This window comes from Gallinula chloropus, assembly GCF_964237585.1.
Source record: "Gallinula chloropus genome assembly, chromosome: 3".
Classification (NCBI taxonomy): domain Eukaryota; kingdom Metazoa; phylum Chordata; class Aves; order Gruiformes; family Rallidae; genus Gallinula; species Gallinula chloropus.
Genome location: NC_140087.1, coordinates 38,558,200 through 38,576,564, shown reverse-complemented (window position 1 = coordinate 38,576,564; position 18,365 = coordinate 38,558,200). Strand labels below are relative to the sequence as shown.

The 18,365-nt window shown below is 46.8% G+C and overlaps 1 protein-coding gene across 1 annotated transcript in view; it reads left to right on the top strand.

The window, feature by feature from the left end:
* Positions 1 to 9,802: 9,802 nt before the first annotated feature.
* Positions 9,803 to 18,365, top strand: part of FRMD1 (FERM domain containing 1) — a gene marked incomplete at both ends in the record, with an annotated part of 30,320 nt that continues 21,757 nt past the window's right edge. Inside the window, 2 exons of the mRNA XM_084262579.1 lie at positions 9,803 to 9,898; positions 15,721 to 15,811. Coding sequence (XP_084118705.1) covers positions 9,803 to 9,898; positions 15,721 to 15,811 — 187 coding nt within the window. The remainder of the gene's footprint in view (positions 9,899 to 15,720; positions 15,812 to 18,365) is intronic.

Sequence of the window (18,365 nt, the reverse complement as noted above, 5' to 3'; positions counted from 1 at the left end):
CGTTATCGGGGGGATTTTACCGTCAGAGGGCGGCGAGCGCCGGGGCTGAGGCCGTGGGTGTCTCCACGATTGCAGAGCTGCGGCTCCCGGGAGCGCCGAGGATGGGCAGGCACCGGCTGGAAACGGGAGGGAACAGGGTTCTGGAGTCGCGGTAACTCCTTCATCCCTCGCCCTCTGCCCCCGGAGAGTTTTACCGGTGCCGGAAGATGAGGTGACGCCGGAGGCGCGTTCCGCCGCAGCTCAGCGGTACCCCCCGGCTGCGCCGCGAGGGACCCCTGCGGCGTGTCCCCGGGCTGCTGGCCGTGCCCCAGAGCGCTCCTTTGCGACAGAACGCGACGCGGGGCCGGGACGCTTCGCCACAGGCTCTTACTTGGCCGCCACCTGCCTCGCAGGTGCTGCGGGAGTGAAGTGGCCGTGGCGGGACGGCTTCGGGGGGCCGGCGGGGTGCCGGTCCCAGCCCGCTGTAGCACCTCTGGCAAGGGGAGCTGTGTGGGGCAGGTATCCGAGCTCCTGGACCTGCTCTGGTGCTCGCCACCACCTCCTGGAAGGCAGCCTCAGGGGCGAGGGGCTGGATGGAGGCATCTGCGGGGCTGCCCCGGGAGGGCTGACTGCGGTGGCGGTCTGCTATCTACACGCAGGACAGGACTGGGAAAGCGATGAGCGGCCCGGCAGGTGTATATGTGTATATATATATGCGGGGGTGGGGAGGGCTGGGTATCAAGAAGGAAGAAGTCTCCGCACTTCGTTGTTTCTCCACCTTTTGAGTTCTCTCTTGGTGCTGCCTTGCTCTGTCGGAGCTCCGTGCGCTGCCGGCGCTGGGAAGTCGTCATGTGGTGCATCAAGTGATGTTTGACCTGCAGCTCGGCGCTGACAGCCTCTCAGGTTAACTCCCAGGTGGCGTTTAAAAATGCACATCTGGTTTTTTCCACCACACCAGGAAACTGTAGTGTGCTGTCTGAACCTTGTCCCTCCTTCAGACAAACCACCGCAGTGCCCGGGCCTTCGCAATAAATACTTAAAAAGCATGGAGCACCTTCTCAGAGCAAATCATGAGGGTGTGTTTTTAGCACGGATTGTTTCTCAGGCGGTCTTTATAAAAAAAAAAACAAACCAAAACCTGGGGTGTTTTTTTTTTGCAGTGGTTTCCCACTCATTTGTTTAGCTTTTTTTTTTTTTTAGTTATTTATTTCCTGGAAAACTTGGAATGACAACAGAATGCCTTGGCCTTGCTCTGTTGTTTATTCTTCCCACTTAATTGCTACGCACTCTTAATCAAAGTGTTGTGTTTTCAGCACTGGTGATGATGAGAGGCTGTGTAGTAGCCAGTGTTTTGGTTTCAGATGAGGAATGTCAAATCAGAAGAAAATAGAGTCAAGGGGTGTGGGTGTGTGTGTGTCAGGAAGGTTTCTTACAAAGATCACCTTAAGGGGGGGAAAAAAGTGGGGGGGGAAAGGGGAAAAAATGAGAAAGGGTAATACATATACAAGCAAAAACAAGTCTACAAAATGCTATTGAAGAAAGTGAGTTGTAGTGATTCTTTTCAGGGCTTTACAAAATAAATAAGTCTGTGCTCTTCGGACAGGTTTTTTTCCTTGGGAATTTTTGTTGTTAACTCAGGTTTTTACATGAAAGTGAAACTGGGATAAACACCAGTGATTAAAAACAAACAAACAAAAAAACCCAAAACCAGTGACCAACTTATTTTCCTGAAAGAAAAAATCCTAAAGCAAACAATTTTATTTGTGGTGTTTTTTCCAATGTAAGTCTTGTAATTAAAAACAAAACAAAAAACCCAACCAAAGCTGATAGTGGTTTAAAGCTTTAGCACTCTCTTCTGTTCCCAACAGCACAGGTAAAAAGTGTGTGAATTCAGTGATTAACTCGGTATCACTCGGCTTTTGTGGTGAAGTCCTTGCCCTACTGTTCCTCCAGTGCAAGACAATGTGAATTGCTTGCATGCCTACTGTGCTCCAGGGTTACACGTCCTCTTCTCCTGCAGAAGTTTCAGTGATACCGCACCGCTGTTCCTTTAACTGGTACCTTCATTCTTAGTAAGTGGACGAATAGTGGTCCTAGCCCAAAGGAAATGCTCGGAGGAGGAGCACCTGCTCCTTTGAGAGTGGCAGAAGGAAGCAATTTCCTTCTTGTTAAACCAATTTTTTAAGTGCTTTTTCCTTGTTTTTCCTCCATCTATTTCCTCTTTTTGCAAAACTGAGCATCACCTCAGAAGTGCAGCACACAATGTAAAGCTGGTCTTTCGGTGGGGTTTTTTGTGCTGTTTGTTTTTTGGGCCCTGTATTCCGATTTCCCTGTTGCTTTACAGAAGCTGATGCCTCGCAGTACCACGTGCAGTCAGTCTCTGAAGCTGCATCTAATCATAAAGACCCTGCTGTTTGTGTTAATTTTGTCAAGGCATTGGCAGATTGGCATTTTCACACTTGTAATGGAAACAAGCTGTGCTCCAGACACAGTTTTTACCTATTCTTTCTAAAAGTCCCTCCACTGCTCTGAATATAGCCAAGACTAGCTGTACACTTATGGGGGGAAAACGTTAGGAGCAAACCAATACAGAAGCTGGCTAGTTGGTCAGAAGTTGGTTAATCAAATGCCATGAGATCAGCAGTGGGCTTTCTCCTTCCTCTGGAAAAGTAAACCAAACTTTTTCTTTTTAAACTCGATTATTATTGGTAAGAAAGCTATTCCTGCTCAGAGGAGTTCCTTGTGTGATACACTGGTAAAAGCATGTCTGTTCTTACCTGCCCTGTAACTCCAGGTATTGTCTGTGAAGTTATAATGATGCTTTGCGCTTTTTTTTAATACACAAGCAGACTATAAAATATTTATTTACTTCTAGAGCTACTACAAGATCTTGGTAAGATTAATAAGTGAAGGAAGAGTTTTTCACAGGTCTTTTGACAGCTCTGCAGAATGTTTCAGAAGGCTCAGTGATCCATTCCAATTCAGTCCAGCTCAGCTCAAATATAAAAATGCTATCACAGTGGAACAACTTCTGCAAAGGCTGTCTCTGAGCTGTTGTGCTTAAGGCAAGAGTATAATAGATCTCCTGGCGAGAAATCCTGTTTATAGCCTTGGTAGACTTAAAAAATGGGGTATGTTTCCAGCTGGAGAATTAACCGGTAGGCTAATGGGTCATGAGAGCTCACACATTTGCAGCTTGCACGATGTAGAAAGAAGCTTCTCCCCGTAGTTGCTAGTAGCGAGACCAGGTCTTGCTGCTGCTCTCCCTGCACTCCTAAGCTTCCTGACAGTTACAGCATCTGTGGAAGGAAGCCTTGCTCCCTTGTTTTAAAGACTGTGCTGCAGCTCTTAGACTGTGCTTTGCCATTTGCATCCCCCATGTGAAGATTGAGCTACTCAGCGAGCAGGGTGGGTACTGGAGCACCAAACCAAAACATCTTCTGTTGCTGTCCTTCAAGTTAAGATACCAGGCTGCGGTATTTTCTCTCCTGTGACTCCTGGTTCTGCATATGTAGCCCTTCTGTAAGGGCTCAAAAAAGGGATGTGTCCATGTGTTTGAGTGGAGGCAAGCTTCCTGTTACTGAATGACTATTCAAGCAATTTGCTTCCCTTAATCTTTGCAAGGTCTCATGTGATTTCTTGGTCATCCAGTTGAGGAAGCAGAGCTTTGAACTTCTAAGCAGGCTTCTTTTGCTGCTGCTTGATGCAAGGTGTAATGGACACTGGGACTGGCTCATGTCTTGTCCCATATTTTGCTCTTTCTCATGCTTCTGCAATTACCTAGGCCAATCGATAACTTCAGTTGCTACTTACTCATAAACTTTAATTAATGTGCTTGAGTTATGAAGCATGAGGAAGCCCCATAAGTGATTGGTAATCAATAAATGAGTCCATTAATAGATTATGCTGAAGTAAACAAATTGATTGTAATGAGAAACTTCATGTTGGTAGGCATGCTACTACTTTTATTAGTCAATGAAAAGGCAGGATCAGTTGATCCATTGCTGTTCCCATGTTGGCAGGAGAATGCTTGCCCTGCACCCCCCATAGGAAAAAGGCATACTAGAAAGGAATTGCATGCTCTAGCTGCAGACTTTGCTGTTTGGGTATTGTTTATAACATGTACATTGCTAAGTCTTGTGTGTGCTTCTGATAAAATAACGTATTTTAAAAGGCTGCATGGTTTTGTGTTCAAAAATTCAAAGGCGCTTCCATCACTTGAAAGAGATGGGAAAACGTTGTCCCTGAGAGATCCTAATTCATCCTTATTTTGCCTGGAGCCTTTAGTACTCATTGCTTCCCTCAGAAGGCTCCTGAATTCAGTTTTGGTTTTGGGGAAAGATTAACCCCAAATTATTCACACTAGGCTGTCCTCACGGGCACCAAACTGCCGAGGAGCTATTTTCGTCCCACAGGAGAGGTGGATGGAAGTGTGGCAGCCACCTTGCATAGTTGTGCCCCTGCTGTTGCACTTCCATGCACTGTAGAAGTACCTCCTTTAGTGCTCTGTCCTTAGTTAAGCCTTTTTCTGCTCCTTGAGGACTAGTTTGCAGCAGTGAAGTCCGATGTGTGCCTAGAAACCTGCGTTACTTTCACTTGGCTGCCAGAGAATGCTTCATCATCCCTGAATAGGACAGTTGTCCTCCAACTTTAAGCATCAAGGGCTAGGGCAGCCTACAGACAGAGTAGCACAGTAGTGTGGTCCCAGGATAGGAATGGGTGTCCTTGGGGAATTTTGGAGAGCCCTTCTCTCACAGCATGGCTGGTGTGCTCAGAAAGGCGTACAGCAGAAGTTACAAACATAAGAGCAGGTTTCATGTTTTAGCAGTCAGTTGTGTTGCTTGACTTGAGGCAGGAAAACTTTGTGACACAAAGGTGGGGTAACTAAGACCTCTGTCTAGCCCATAAATGCCATTAAGAAAGCATTTTCTTCTCTGTTGTTAAACCTTGGTGTCACCAGGGAGTGCTGCTTGTACAGGAAGAAATGAAAAAGGATGTTGGTTGGCAGCTAAGATCAATGCTCTGAGATTTCCCCGTCTGTCCCAAAAGGTGCAGTGTGATGACTACTAAGTCTGCTTGGGCTCCACAGCCTTGGAGTTCTTGGAGGCATCTCCCATTGTATCCTTTGAAAAGGAAAGGTGGGAGCCAGGTCCACATGCCATCCCTGTGAGGGGAATGCAATTGGGTCTAACAGGTGTTGCTAGCAGATGCAGGAGGCCTGTGGTTGCATCTCCCCTGTCTCTGGACTGAAAGCAGTTCTCTTTGCCAGTGTTGCACCTGTCATTTGGCCAAGCTGCATCAGTTCTGGGATCCAATCCTGGAAAGCACTCAAGTGACTGGAGGGATGTCTTTAATATTTCTGATTTAGTAACTTTGCATGGGGGGCTTCCTACTAAGTAGTGCTCAGTGTTTGAAAGCAGGTGTGTGTTCTACCTCAAAGGCAGCGTGTGGACACCAAATTCAGTACCTTACCTCCTCCTTGTGGCATCCTTGTCCTTGGATGGGTCATGCAAGTCCTGAAGCAATGCTGAGGCTGATAATTTGGCAAGTCCATGTACTTTGGGGAATTCACTACAGGGCATGACCTAGCTGTCCTGGCTATTGGTTGCAGGTGGCATTTTTCACACCTGCTGTAGCTGTGACATAAAGCCATCTACCTTCATTCTTGCCTTCTACCCTGACAAGCAACTTCCCTCCCCCCTCCCCTCCCATGCATCTTTCCAGGGAAATTTTCATCATCTCATGGGGGATCATCAAAGGAGGTGGGTGGTGTCTTAAAGTTGCAGGGAAAGGCTAATATATAAGGCTCTTTATTACTCTGTTTTGCAGATAGTACTGGTGCTCTACAGTGTGCCTCTGAGGGCACAAGATACCTCACAGGTGAGGGGGTTCTCACTTTTAAGGCTGTCTTTCATCAGTGTGAGCCAGCCCAAGTGTGGGTAGTTGCCAAAGGCAGGCTTGTTTCCAGGTGGTTGTCTGTCTGTCTGTCTTGCTTCAGGGCTGCCTTGATTAAAGCTGCTTAAGCTGATTGTGAAACTGCAGCCTAGGAGTCAAGTTGTCTTAGGAGCCTAAGACATTAATAAGGTTCTTAACACTTCTGGACAGTTTTTGATGGGACTCTGTAGGGCCGCTCTGGTAAGGTTTCATCAGGAAGATGCTCAGTATTCATTTTCTGACAGCTGTAGCAAAACCAGCTTTCCCAAGGTGTTTTACTGTAATAAATCATACAGTGTGTTTCCAGGTGTTCTTGAGAGAAGCACAGAATTACCTGGGTGCTTTTTTCCTGCCCCCCTTCCCTGCACACCCCGCTCCCTGCCTTCCCTTCCCAAATAGAGGAGGACTTTGTTCTGGTTTGCTGCTTTGAGCTGGTAGGTAATTGCTCATTCATCCATGTGCTTTATCCCCTTGAGATGTGGTTGTGCTAGTTACCTGGAAGCTGAAATCAGCATTAGGACCCAATCTGCAGTGGTCCATAGACTGATGTGTAAAATACAGCAGTGCTCACAAGGCTACTTAAAAACCACATGCTGTTTAGGTGGGACCCTGGCTGTGGCGTGGCCACAAATTCAGTGGTGGCAGGCCATCCTTGTGCTGTTGTGTACGTGGGGCTGCATGGGGTGGTTTAGCTAGATGTCCTGCTGACATCCCAAGCGCACACTGTCCTTCCTCTTCTGTCTTCCTGGGGCAAGCCTCAGCTGTTTTGGTGTTTACCAAGCAAATGCAGAGGTTCTGCTCTGGGAGGCAGCTTGAGGGGCAGAGAAGGGGGAGAGGAGGGGTTTTCTTAATGAGATTTTTCTGGCCATGTTTGAGCTGTTTAATCAGAGGAGTCTTGAAATTAATGACAGGCGTGTTTTCCAAAGCTCTGCTGCACGTGTGTTTAGGTAAAATAAACAGTGCTGAATAAGCTGTGCCATCACTCTGGGCACTAATAAACCTCCTGACTGATAGCAGAAGAATACAAATAAATAGCGCCGTTGACCATTTCATTGATAGACTGTCGGGCCTTTGACCAAGCAATTGCATCTCAAAATACATGAAGTGATGTATTAAAAAAAAAAACACAACACAAAGCAACCAAACAAAACCCACCAAAACCACCAAACGGCAAAAAACAGTCTGAAGGGTGTCCCAGAGGCTGATGATTGACTTCAGCTTTTATTAATTCATCTGCAGTGCATTTGCTGGAGCTTTTGGGGTTTAATTGAGGTTAAGAGGTTGGAATCTGTGGTAAACAAAAGAATGGCATATGGGCAGTCTGAAATTGTGTATGTTTAAGTAGGAGCGTTCCTTCTGGCCACTTGTTTTCACTGGGCAGTTACTCACTGCTCACAACTACTTCTTTTAAAAAAAGGTGTAAAGTTGCGAGCAAGTTAATGATTAATCATATTTTATCACATCCCAACATACCTCTGAAGAGAAGGCTGAGCTGGGCTTGCATTTGACCTCCCCCTTCGGATTAAGGGCATTGCTTCTTTAACCTCTTACCTGCTGTGGTGGGATCCAAAAGCTCCTTTGTTCTAAAACATCAAACACCTTCTCCCTGTCCTTTCTCACTTCCCTGCTCCTGGGGTGCACAGTTGTTCTCTTAAAACTTCAAATGGACAAAGCAGGTGTGATACCGGAAGAAAAACTTTCCAGAAGCTTTGTTTTATAGAGGTGATGGGGAAGTTGGATTCGGTTTCTTCTTCGGTCATCCATGGAAAACTGTGTGAACATGTTTTTACAGTCGCTTTGTCCTGTTTTCTGTTCACTTCTGAGCCACATGAATGTCTTTGTTGGACATGATTGTCCCTTGTGAGTAGGAACATGTATCAGCCAGCGCAGTGGTCTGATTATTAAGACAAACCTCCTTATGTTGGAAAACATGAGCTCATACTCCAAGGTCTTTATGCTGTTGATAAAGTTTATGGCGCATATGACATCAGCTGGCAATTATAATGGTGACCTATTGCCCTCGAGTCATTCTTTAGGCATCTGTAATTTATATATAGCTGTTAGTAGCATGTAGCCTGGAGCCTAAGAGAGCTCATCAGTATAATTATATCGATAAGAGAGCATAAATCAGAGGTTTTCTCTTAATATTTCATTTAGTAGAAGCTTTCACCTGTCCTGGGAAATCAAATGTCTTTCCTGCTTGCTTATAATAAAAAGAAGATTGCTCTAGAAAACTCCTAGGTCGTGCTTAATTAAATTCTGATTTCTAAAAAGTAGTAATAGCCTTTAATAACTCTGTTAATACAATAAATGCAATTTTCATGTACTTCTGTCTCATAAGAAAGTATCTACACAAAGAATTTGCATCCAAAAGTTCTTTATTGAAAGCACTTGTCTATGCTGGCTTAGGGAAAGAGGTGCATGGAGCAGCTTTTGTACTTGCTGAAAAATTGAGCACAGAATTGGAGAGAGATAAATCCAAGTTATTTTTTCTGTACTGTGCTTTGCTTTTCTATGATGCTTTGGTTTTCCCACGAAAACTCTCTTTTTACACAAGAGTTTGATTCCATCCTATTTTCCCCTGAAACAAGACAAACAAGATTTTTAAATACTGAATGCTTTAAACATATATATATAATGCATACGTATGTACATACATGTACATGCGTGTTACGTGCCAGCATACGATGACCTGCTGTGCCACCAGTGCTGAGTAGGTGGTAGGAGAGGGCAGCACTGGCAGAGCTGATGCCTTTGGCTGCCCTTGCTGGACTGTGTGTCCGTGGGGTCTTTGCAGGCCGGTGTCAGCCAGCAGCACTTCTGTTGCTGTGCTGGTGGTGGGTATCCAGGTGCTGCTCTGGGTGCTGGGGGCTGTACCAGGGTGACCTTGGGGCAGCCAGGGTTTGCTGGCTCGTGTTAAATCCTGTGCGGGGATGGAGCAGATGCCTAAACCAGTTGGTATCCTGACAGTTCAGGTGTCTGATACTGTTCATCCCTAACCTGCTCTCAAGCAGCCTCCTCGTTTCCTTCCAGACTTACCAGGTGCTGTAGGATGCTACCTTGCCTTGCCCTGCAGAGTGTTGGAGCAGAAGGACAGAAATTGCTGAGCAGACTGTGTCTAACCCACCTATAATGTGAAGATGATGTGGGCTACTGGGCTTTTGGGCATAAACTGTATTTCTCCCTCTTACTTCTGTTATTGTTGGTAACTTCAGCTCTAAGATGCTCATGCAGCTTGGGCTCAGCCCTTGGGAGAAGGCTGTCAGCACTTGTCTTGCAAAAAGTATAAAACATTAGCTCAGCATTGTGAATCTGTGTTTCTCCCTCCTCCTCTGAGCTGAGGTGATTTGGGTTCTGCAGTTTGCCAGGAAATAGGAGTGGGCAGAGGGGAAAGACACCTTGGAAGATGGCCACTGCACTGACATGTACCTGCTGACAGACTCCACTTCGGGCAGGAGCAAGGTACCCGGATGAAAGACAAGGTGCTCTCCCTCCCTCGTGGGTGTTTTCAGGAAGCAGTCTGTGGTGTCATCTGCCTTATTGATTAACGTGGTTCTCAAAACCTCAAGCTTGGTTTGTTATTCTAAGGAGATCCAGTGGCTTTCTGGCACTCATGGGCTATTTTAAGGTTGGCATTGCCCACTTTGTGCTGTGGTGCCAATGGAAAAACTGACTCTGGTGCTGTAAAATGGATAAATTTCTTTTGTTGTTTGCTTTGGGGGTTTTTAACAGCGAAGAGGAAAACACCCTGTCAGACACGTGCTGCGGGCTGCTCACAGCAGTCAGGAGTGTGCCACTGATGCTCTCACCTTCTCAGCAGGTGCATGGGATGAAGGGAGCCTGAAGCCTGCCCCGAGAGGAGACCCTGGCCCCCGTGGAGCTGCCCACAATGAGCAGGGTGCTGCTGGCTGGCAGGATGCAGACAGAGAGCCGGAGCGTCTGCGTCTTCCTGCCCACCCGGGAGCAGCTGAGCCTGGCTGTTGGGGTGAGTGCCTGGGAGGGAGGCCAGGAGGTCACAGCCTGGTGGCTGTTGCTGCCGTTTAGTTTTCTTTGCTCCTGTTGTTCTTGCAAAAGCCTGGTGCTGGTCTGCTGACCGAAAGGCTATTAGCCAGCTTGGGGTAATTGGTGCTACATTTTCTGATTGGGCAGCCTTAACTCATTTGCAGAGTGTCTTAAAAGTCCCAGTTGTGATTTTGGATGGGGGTGGGTCCTTTCTGCTCTTTTTCTGTTGTTCCTTTTTTTTTTTTCTCCTTCTTTCTCAGTGTTTTAGCTGCTAATATGATGTAGGAAATTTTAAATAAAGCTGAAGGTGAAATGCCTTGATGATTGAGCAAGTGTGCCCAATACATGACCATTTCTCTGGTGCTTTAGCTGTTTCTGGTTTTGATAGCAGATCCCTTCAAAGGCTCTTAGGCAGAGTAAGTGATGACTGAGGGGTTTTCCCTCCTCTGAATACTTGTGCACACACACACAAAATAACAGAGGTAAGTGGATTCATTTCTTTGATCGCCGCTTCAAACGCCTGGGGGAGGGTGTGTGTGTGGAAGAGTGACAGCAGGGCCGGATCAGCTGGCAGCCCGGCATGGCACGGTGTCCACTGTGGCGCGGTGCCTCTGTGCAACGCCGGCTGCTCCTTGAACTTGTGAGAAACTGAGCTGACTGACAGAGGCACTTCATGCTCAGGCGACAAGCGAGCCTTAGAGATAAGTGCTCTCTTGTGAGTGTGCACACGCTCTCGTGTGTGAGCTGGGCAGGTTCTTGCTTCATTTTGGGTAGGTTTTCTTTCTTTTTCTTATTTTCCTCCCACCTCTGGGATGGGGAGAAGGCGTGGAGGTGAGCTGTTACTTTTAAGCACTTTAAACGGTGGCTTTTGAATGTGTGCATGCTAATCTTCAAAACCCATGTAGGCACTTTACTGCCTGCAGTACATAAGTGTGGCATCCTTAATTGAAACAGCCTTAAGGGCTGGATGGAACATGGCTTTAACAGAAACATCTAGGGCGCTCTGCTTCTAGGTCACAGGTTCTAACCCCAGCCCATCTACGGCCCCAGAAGGGGAGTGTGACTGCAAAAATGGCTTTTGTGCAAGCCACAGAAATGATTGTTCAATGAAGTTCCTGGCAGGTGCACAGGCTGGGCTAATGGTCTGTTGTGACTGACCCTAAACCTCACCACCTTACAGCTTTTATCAGAGAGGCTGAAGATCTGAGATAGCAGAGCCTGCCCTGCTGCCAAGAAGGTGCAGCCTGGTGTGTAGGAGGGCAGCGTGTCCTCAGGGATGATGCCGTTGCTGCCCTTCGTTGTACCTGGTGCCTGAGCTGGGTAAGGGGCCATTTCTCCAATGCTGGGTCGTGTTCCACTCTATTAAGTTTAGGCAGCACTTAGACCATATGGTAAATCTTGGATACCTGCAGTTTGGCAACCCTGGAGCAGGAATGTCCTTCACCATGATGCAAGCAGGGCTGGAGGCATGAATGGGCTCAGCCATCACTGTTTGGTTTGGCCTGGTAAGGTGAGTGCTGGATGAACGAGGTGAGCTTCGTGGTGTTGCTCTTCCAGCTTTGGGCCTCGCACACGTCCCTCCTCAGGTCTGGAGAAGTGAGATTTCCCAGGGAGCTGGACAGCAGGGCACTGGGGCTCCTTGGTCTGTGGATGGGATGAACCTTTGCCTGCACCCAGCTGTTGGGGCAGGGTGTGTGTATTCGGGTACAATAACTATAACCTGTATTTAAAACATCACCGTGGGGTGCTCCAGGCTACTGCAGCTTAATAAGCCCAAGAAATGGTCTTTTGCCTTGAGAACTGGCAGGTATGGAGGAAAGGCACTGTGTCTTTCTCTGTGTCCTGCCTGCTGCCCCCCCAAAGAGTGGGGGCACCTTAAGCATCACTGTCTGGCCTCACAGAGGCATCCCTGCCATGGCACCCCTCAGTAGCCCTTTAAAAGATCTTTTCCCTCCTTGTTTCTGCTGCTTCCTGCTTCTGTGGTTGGGAAGGTGGGAAAATATGTACATGGAGATGTCTGCATGTGAAAGGGAATAGCTGCCAGTGCTAAAACATGAGTCCTCAATGTGCAGTTGTCCTAATTGCATAAAGAGTGAAACATGACCTGTTACAGCTGGGCAAGTCACCAAATCCAGCTTTTCATTTGGCTTCTGTCTTTGCCACAACACCCCTTTCAAAACAACAACAAAAATTAAGAGCTTGCAGCTGGAGAGACTTCTTTTTTTAAGTAACATCAAGGCAATTTTCCAGTGATGTTGGTGGAACCCAAATTTAATTAGCATGACCACAGATGATACTGTGTGCATTTATTAGAATAATAATGCCACTACTTAAGATTTCCAAAGCCTTTTAACTTCTTCAGTGTTGAATGCAAATACTAAACAAGCTTGCAGCTCAGTGAGGTAGGTAGGAATCATTATCCTTCCAGCAGAATAAATTATAGATCCTTCCCATGATAAGCACAGTGTTTATGCAGGTAATTCCTTTCTCCCTGCTCCCATATAAATTCCACCCTTCCAGATAAGAGTTTACCTATATGTGTTTTATGTGGTCACATGTCTGCTCTTTAAAATGGGTTTGCCTTATGCCCTCTATAGATAGTGCTGTTGAAGAGAGAGGAGCAGGAGCCACTTTCAACTCTCTTCCCCCATGATGGGGTAGTATCTCGTAATTAACTTTGGGCTCCACCTCTCTGGATGTATAGACAAAACTGAGGGGATGGTGAGGAGGGTAACTGTCCAGCTGTGAACACGAGTTGAAGCGGAGCAGTGAGAACTAGTGGGTGCTGCAGCTCACCACCTGCCCTGAGGAAGGGGAGGTGGAGCAGGAGGTTTCTGCTGGGGGAGGGTGGATGTGAAAAGCACTGAGCCTCAGGCAGTCCCAGCAGGGACGTGGGGTGTGAGCACTGAGGAGCTTGAAGCGGGCTGTGAGTGACAGTGGTGTGGCTAAAAATTCTGTCAGTTGCACCAAAGATCTTGCAGGGGTATCCAGTTTGTTCAGCTTTGCCAGTGTTGTGGCTTTTCTCCCTGATTGTTTTGAACCTGTTGATCAATATCAGCTAGTCTTTCTGACTAGGTGTCTGAAGACTTTCTGGAGTGGTATCAGCTGAATAAAGGAGAGCTCAATGCTAGCGAGGGTCCAGCTGCCAACAAGGGGAGCAGGGTAGGCAGCTGCCCTACCTGAGTTTGGGTAGTCCAGAAGCAGCCACAGCAGGCATTGCTCCTTGCCTGGCTGCTGAAGAAAGGGTGGGAGTGTGGCCAGAAATTTCCAGTGGGGAGGAGGTCTACTGAGGTCCTGTGTGTTGGTGAATGGCCAGCATAGGTCTGAAGTCTTTCAGTTGCTCTATTAGCACGAGAGCCAATGTTTTAAAGTATATGGACCAATAAAACGAGATGGGTAACCGATACATGTGAATATTTGCACACAGAGTGATTCTGGAGTAGCAGTTACCTTCTGTAAACTTGCACTCCACTTCACCTTGAGTTAAGTTTCATGTGTAAAGAAGCCCTGAGTCTGACACAGGGCAAAGCTGAGTATCAGTGGAATGAACAATTCGTGGCATGTCTGGGATGGAGCTTGGCACAGGAGCCACACACCAAGGTGGGGAAAGGCCATAGAGAAGCATGCAGATGAAAAATGTGAAGGGAAACATACTCCTTTCTGGGCAGAGAGGAAGGCAAGAGGAGGGAGCTGCAAGAGTTATCAGTATTGCGCAGTCTTGAAGACTGGCAGTAAAATGTGATACAGAAGGGAAGTGCCAAAAGGAGAATGGACAAATGGGTAGCTCACATACCTGTTGTGCAAGAAATCTGATTAAAATACTGTTTTAGAGCCAAGTGTCACAAAACAGTGCTCAGTTCCCTAGAGCTAAGTACCTTAAAGCAGGTTTTTCTTCCCTTAGGTGTGAAAGCATGTCACTTATAAAAATTCATCTCATTCTATAGCTTTTATATAGTCCTGTGTTGCCAGTGACTCTTGTATGCACATAACCATTATGGCTAGGGGCGGGTCACCTCATTCTTGGTGAGTCCTTCCCAGGCAGGAGAACATTCTCAGAGAAAAGAGGCACATCTGTACCCAACTTTACTTTCCAATTGCATGCCCTTGACAGCTGAGCAAATAAATGCTGCATTTAGTTGTGAGACTCTAAGGAGGCAATCTCCCATGGAGACCCATAAGAAGACATGTTTGTGGCTTGGGGCTTTAACAGAACCAACTGTGTGTTGCCTCCTCCCCATCCCAAAGCACATATATGCATGTGCATTGGTGTAGCCCAGGTTAAGCTCCCGATAAAGCGTCAGTGAGCGGCTGGGTGGTGATGCCCTGTGAAGTGGAAGAAAACAAGAACTCTAATGATTTCCAGTTTTCCATTATCTATGTCTAGTGACATGGTACATCTTAGGACAAGGAGGGGAGTGTAGCTGGTTTGTGGGGAGTGTGCCACACCTGCACTTAAAGGGTTTGAAGTTCTGTGGTGATGATTAGTCTGTGGGAGAATTCAGTAGTCGATGTCTGCCCGGTCTTTGCTGTGGTGAAGGTGGCACTGCCCAGTCCCCACATTGGACAGGCTGCTTCTGCTGTTCTGCGTTGTCCACCCACCAGTGGCATAATGAAGTTCACAGGTTCTGCCCCGTTTTGTAGCTGGTGGTACCCAGAACTGAGCTGAGCTTATCTGTGTGGGTGGTGGTCTGGTGGTTTTCTCCCCCACCTGCACACGCTCTAAACTCCTCTTGTGCCTCTGAAGGTTGGGGGCTTGGGGGTGGGGTGGGTGTTTGTGCTGTGGTTGTCTGTCTGTGCTCCTGGTGTGGTACGATGGGGCAGGGGGAAATGAGGCTGTAAGTGGGAGGACATTGAAGAAGGGAATTTTCCAGGGTTGGATGTGGAGGTAGCTGGAATTCAGCACTTTTGGTGGCAGGGGGGGAGCCTGTGCTCCCTCCCAGCAGCCCTGCTAGATCAGGGTGTTCAGTAGCTGTGCCACAGTCTGTACTTACCCTATATTGTGCTTGCAGAGGGTACCCAGCCTCTTGTCCCCTGTGGGAGTGTACGCTGGTATCTCTTCTTTCCCCCTGCTTCCTCAGTGCCTGCACAGCCTTACAAGGGGTGAGAGTGTTGGAAGGTCTGAGTGCAGCGTGGAAATGGGCAAGAGCCTATAGGCGGTTGGTGACTGCTTCAGAAGATGAAGATGTTAATTGCTGTGTGAGAGGAGTCAGCAGGGGACAGAACAGGCTTTTCTGTGTGGGGTACAAAGCAACCTCATCTCTAACCCACAAGCTATTTCTGCTCAAACCGTGCAATCTTGGGATTGTTTGGGTACTTTTGGTTTTAGCTCTCCTGAGTGAAAGTTGTGTTTTGCTTTGATTTGTTTTTTCTCTCTTAACCTCTCAAAAAAAAGGAAAAAAAAATCTGCAAAAGAGAAGAAGTATTTTCTTTTTTGTGATTACAAAAACGTTCTCTATAAAAAGCACCTATAAATTGCCGGGTTGGTACTGCACAGAACTAGGGCCCACAGTGCTCCAGGTTCCTATACAAAGGTGCTAACAAGTAGGAAACTTTAAATTCCTGTTTTACTGAGCTCAACCACTTGGCACTGTGAAGGAGGGTGAATGATATGCTGATTATTATTCTGTGATAATAGCCATAATAATACTGAAAACAAAGCTTGTTCTGTGGGTGTTGTGGGTTCTTTTCTTACTACTTTTTTTTTTTTTGTGGTGGTACCTGAAAATGTATTGGCTGATGTGAAAGAGAATTGCTGCATCCAGGTGTGTGAGCCATCTGTAATGTCAGAGTGGTTGTTTCTTTCAGGTCAAAGCCACTGGACAGGAGCTCTTTCAGCAAGTTTGTGATTTAGTGAAGATTAAAGAGCCTCACTTCTTTGGCCTCAGCATTGTTAAGAGTAAGTAAACTCGATGCATGGAGCAAATGACTTGGCAAACGTCCACAGACCCACTTGTGTATTTACAGTGTGTGCATATATACACAGCGGCCGTGCCTGCGGGGAATTTGATTGTAATAAGGTCACAAAGTATGTAGATTATGCACAGGCTTCTTGGAGCTCTTTTGATCTTTGGTATGTGGGCAGACAAATTGGGAGAAGGGGGAGCTTTTGTTCACCTTCTTTGTTCTTAGATTCCACCTCTTTGTGGGGCTTTCTTTCTCTCCAGTAGCCAAGTTGCTAGCCAACATATTTGTCACTGAATTCAAAACTGTCAGTAGTTGAACAGGAAGGGGATTTTAAAAGGACTTTGGGGCTGAAAGTGTTACTTATTTTCTGAAGTCACAGCAAAGAATGTGGCACCAGGGGGAGGAAACTTAAGTGGGTTAGGGGGACTGAATGTGTGTGTGGGACACTGGGCTTTGAAGTATCATACAGGAAATCCAAAACTTACTAGTCCGTGGGTTGGAGTCCAGTCTGCTTGGTCCTACGACTTGGTATTGACCAGGGAGCAGTGGAAGATGAGGCCTTAAAGGACCAAACTGACATGTCTAGCATGGAGTGTGCATTGGCACCATGCCCCACCCTATCCCTCCCCACCACCAAAACTGTGGAAAAGACTCTTCTTCCCTTCCTGCCAAAATTTTTCTCAAGTGTGCTATTTACTACTGCAACTCTAAATATTGTTTCACTGAAATTACAATAGTCTCTTACGACTAAAAGGTCTAAATTATGATCTAAAGAATGTTTGTCTCCTTACGAGTGTGTGGGATAAAATAGTTTCTTTAAAGTTGACTTGTCTCATCCTTTCTGCTTTTATTATCTAAGCACTCTTGCTTTTTTTTTTTTTTTTAAGCACAGCACTCAAACTTAGACCAGTGTAAGCTGTTTATCCCTGTCAGGTTTGTAGAGTCTCCAAGAGATGCTATCAGTGTAACCAAACCCATAAACATCTCTGTGTATAAACCAGCACAGGCTTTTTTATGTGAGGAAGACCTGGGTGCTCTTAACCTTTTTCACAAGTTGTCTGTGTTCCCATGAGTCCTCTCCTCTGCCACCTTTTTGTAACACCAGTTTCTGCCTAATCCACTTATAGGATGTCTTGGATGACATTTGAGCTCCTGTCCTCTCTTGTAAGACAGGACAATTTCATTCCAATTTTCTTTGAATTAGGTGTTCTTTTCCTGTTCTCCTCGTGCTTCTTTCACTTCCCCTTTGTGCCTGTCTTCTTGTATTTTTCTGTGCCCTGCTTTTTCTTTCCCTCCCACCTTTTGCGTGGGGCAGTTTCCTTCACCCCATCAAGCACAGCGGCTCTGGCCCCAAAACACCCTGTTGTGGCAGATGCCTTTCAGCCTGTGGGAATTGCTTTGTAACTACCCCGGCCCAAAGAGCATAGTCAAGCTGTGCTGACTGGACCTTAAAGTATATTGCCCATGGCTTTAAGCATAAACAACCTTATTCTGGCTTTACAAAAGTGTTCTTCCTTTTAAGAGCAGCTAATTCTTCACAAAGCTCTTAGAAAAAATATTAAGGAAAAGAGTTGCAGGAACCCAGTAGCTCAAATTAACTTCTAGATGTTCTCTTTTAGTTTTTGCTTTGTTTTCCTGACTACTCCTGCTTGCTGTAGCTCAGTTTGTAAAGTTGCTTAATGAAAGGCTCCTCGTGCTCACCTTGGCTCCTCCTGATAGTCATCTCCCTCTGCCACCCAGGCAGGTGTCACAACTTTGGGGATGGAGGAGACTTATTTGAGTTCATGCCCCTATTTAAGAAACTGTTTGGGTCAGACAACAGAGAAGTGTCGGGGTGGGTTTCTCAGCCTGAATTGCTGTAGCCACCAGGAAGGCTGTAGCCCGCTCTCGAGAGGGAGCAAATCTGGTCTGTTGGTGCTCCCTCTGGTCCCTACCTTAAGCCTGTGAAAGTTTAGCAGGGTGCTGACTGAAGTCTTGTGGGGTGGGTTTTAGGGTTTTATTTATTTTGTTTTTAAAAATAGCTCTAGGTTTATTACCGTGGAACTGTAGCGAAGGAAACTTCTAGTTTCCTGTTCCCCAACTTGATTCCCACCTCCTCACCCCCACCACGTTGCCTCCCCCCCCCCGCCCCCCCACCCCCACCTTGTGCTGGCCAACAGGCTGGTGATCATGTCCCTTGCTGCTGGTGGTGAGATCTCACCTCTCTTGCAGGCGTAGCATTCTCCAGCTCTGGCATTTGGAAGTATCCCTAAAAAGCAGGCAGTGCCTTAAAGGCTGTTTGGTTTCACAGCAAGCTAACCCCTCAAGAAAAGGAAGCCACGCCATCAGGTTGTGGGGGAGGCCTGGGGAAGTTTTACAGTCTCCAGTATTGTCTTGTGGGTACTTCAGTCGACTGTACGTCCCACAGAGGCTGCTGAGGGAAGGCATGGGGTGGGTCTGTGGGGCAAGGGTGGGTTAGATATCAAGAAACTGGAGAGGAAGCCTGTGCGTTTTATATCAAAATACTCTTCTGTGTTGTGCTTTCACCTCTCCAAGCTGTGTCTCTA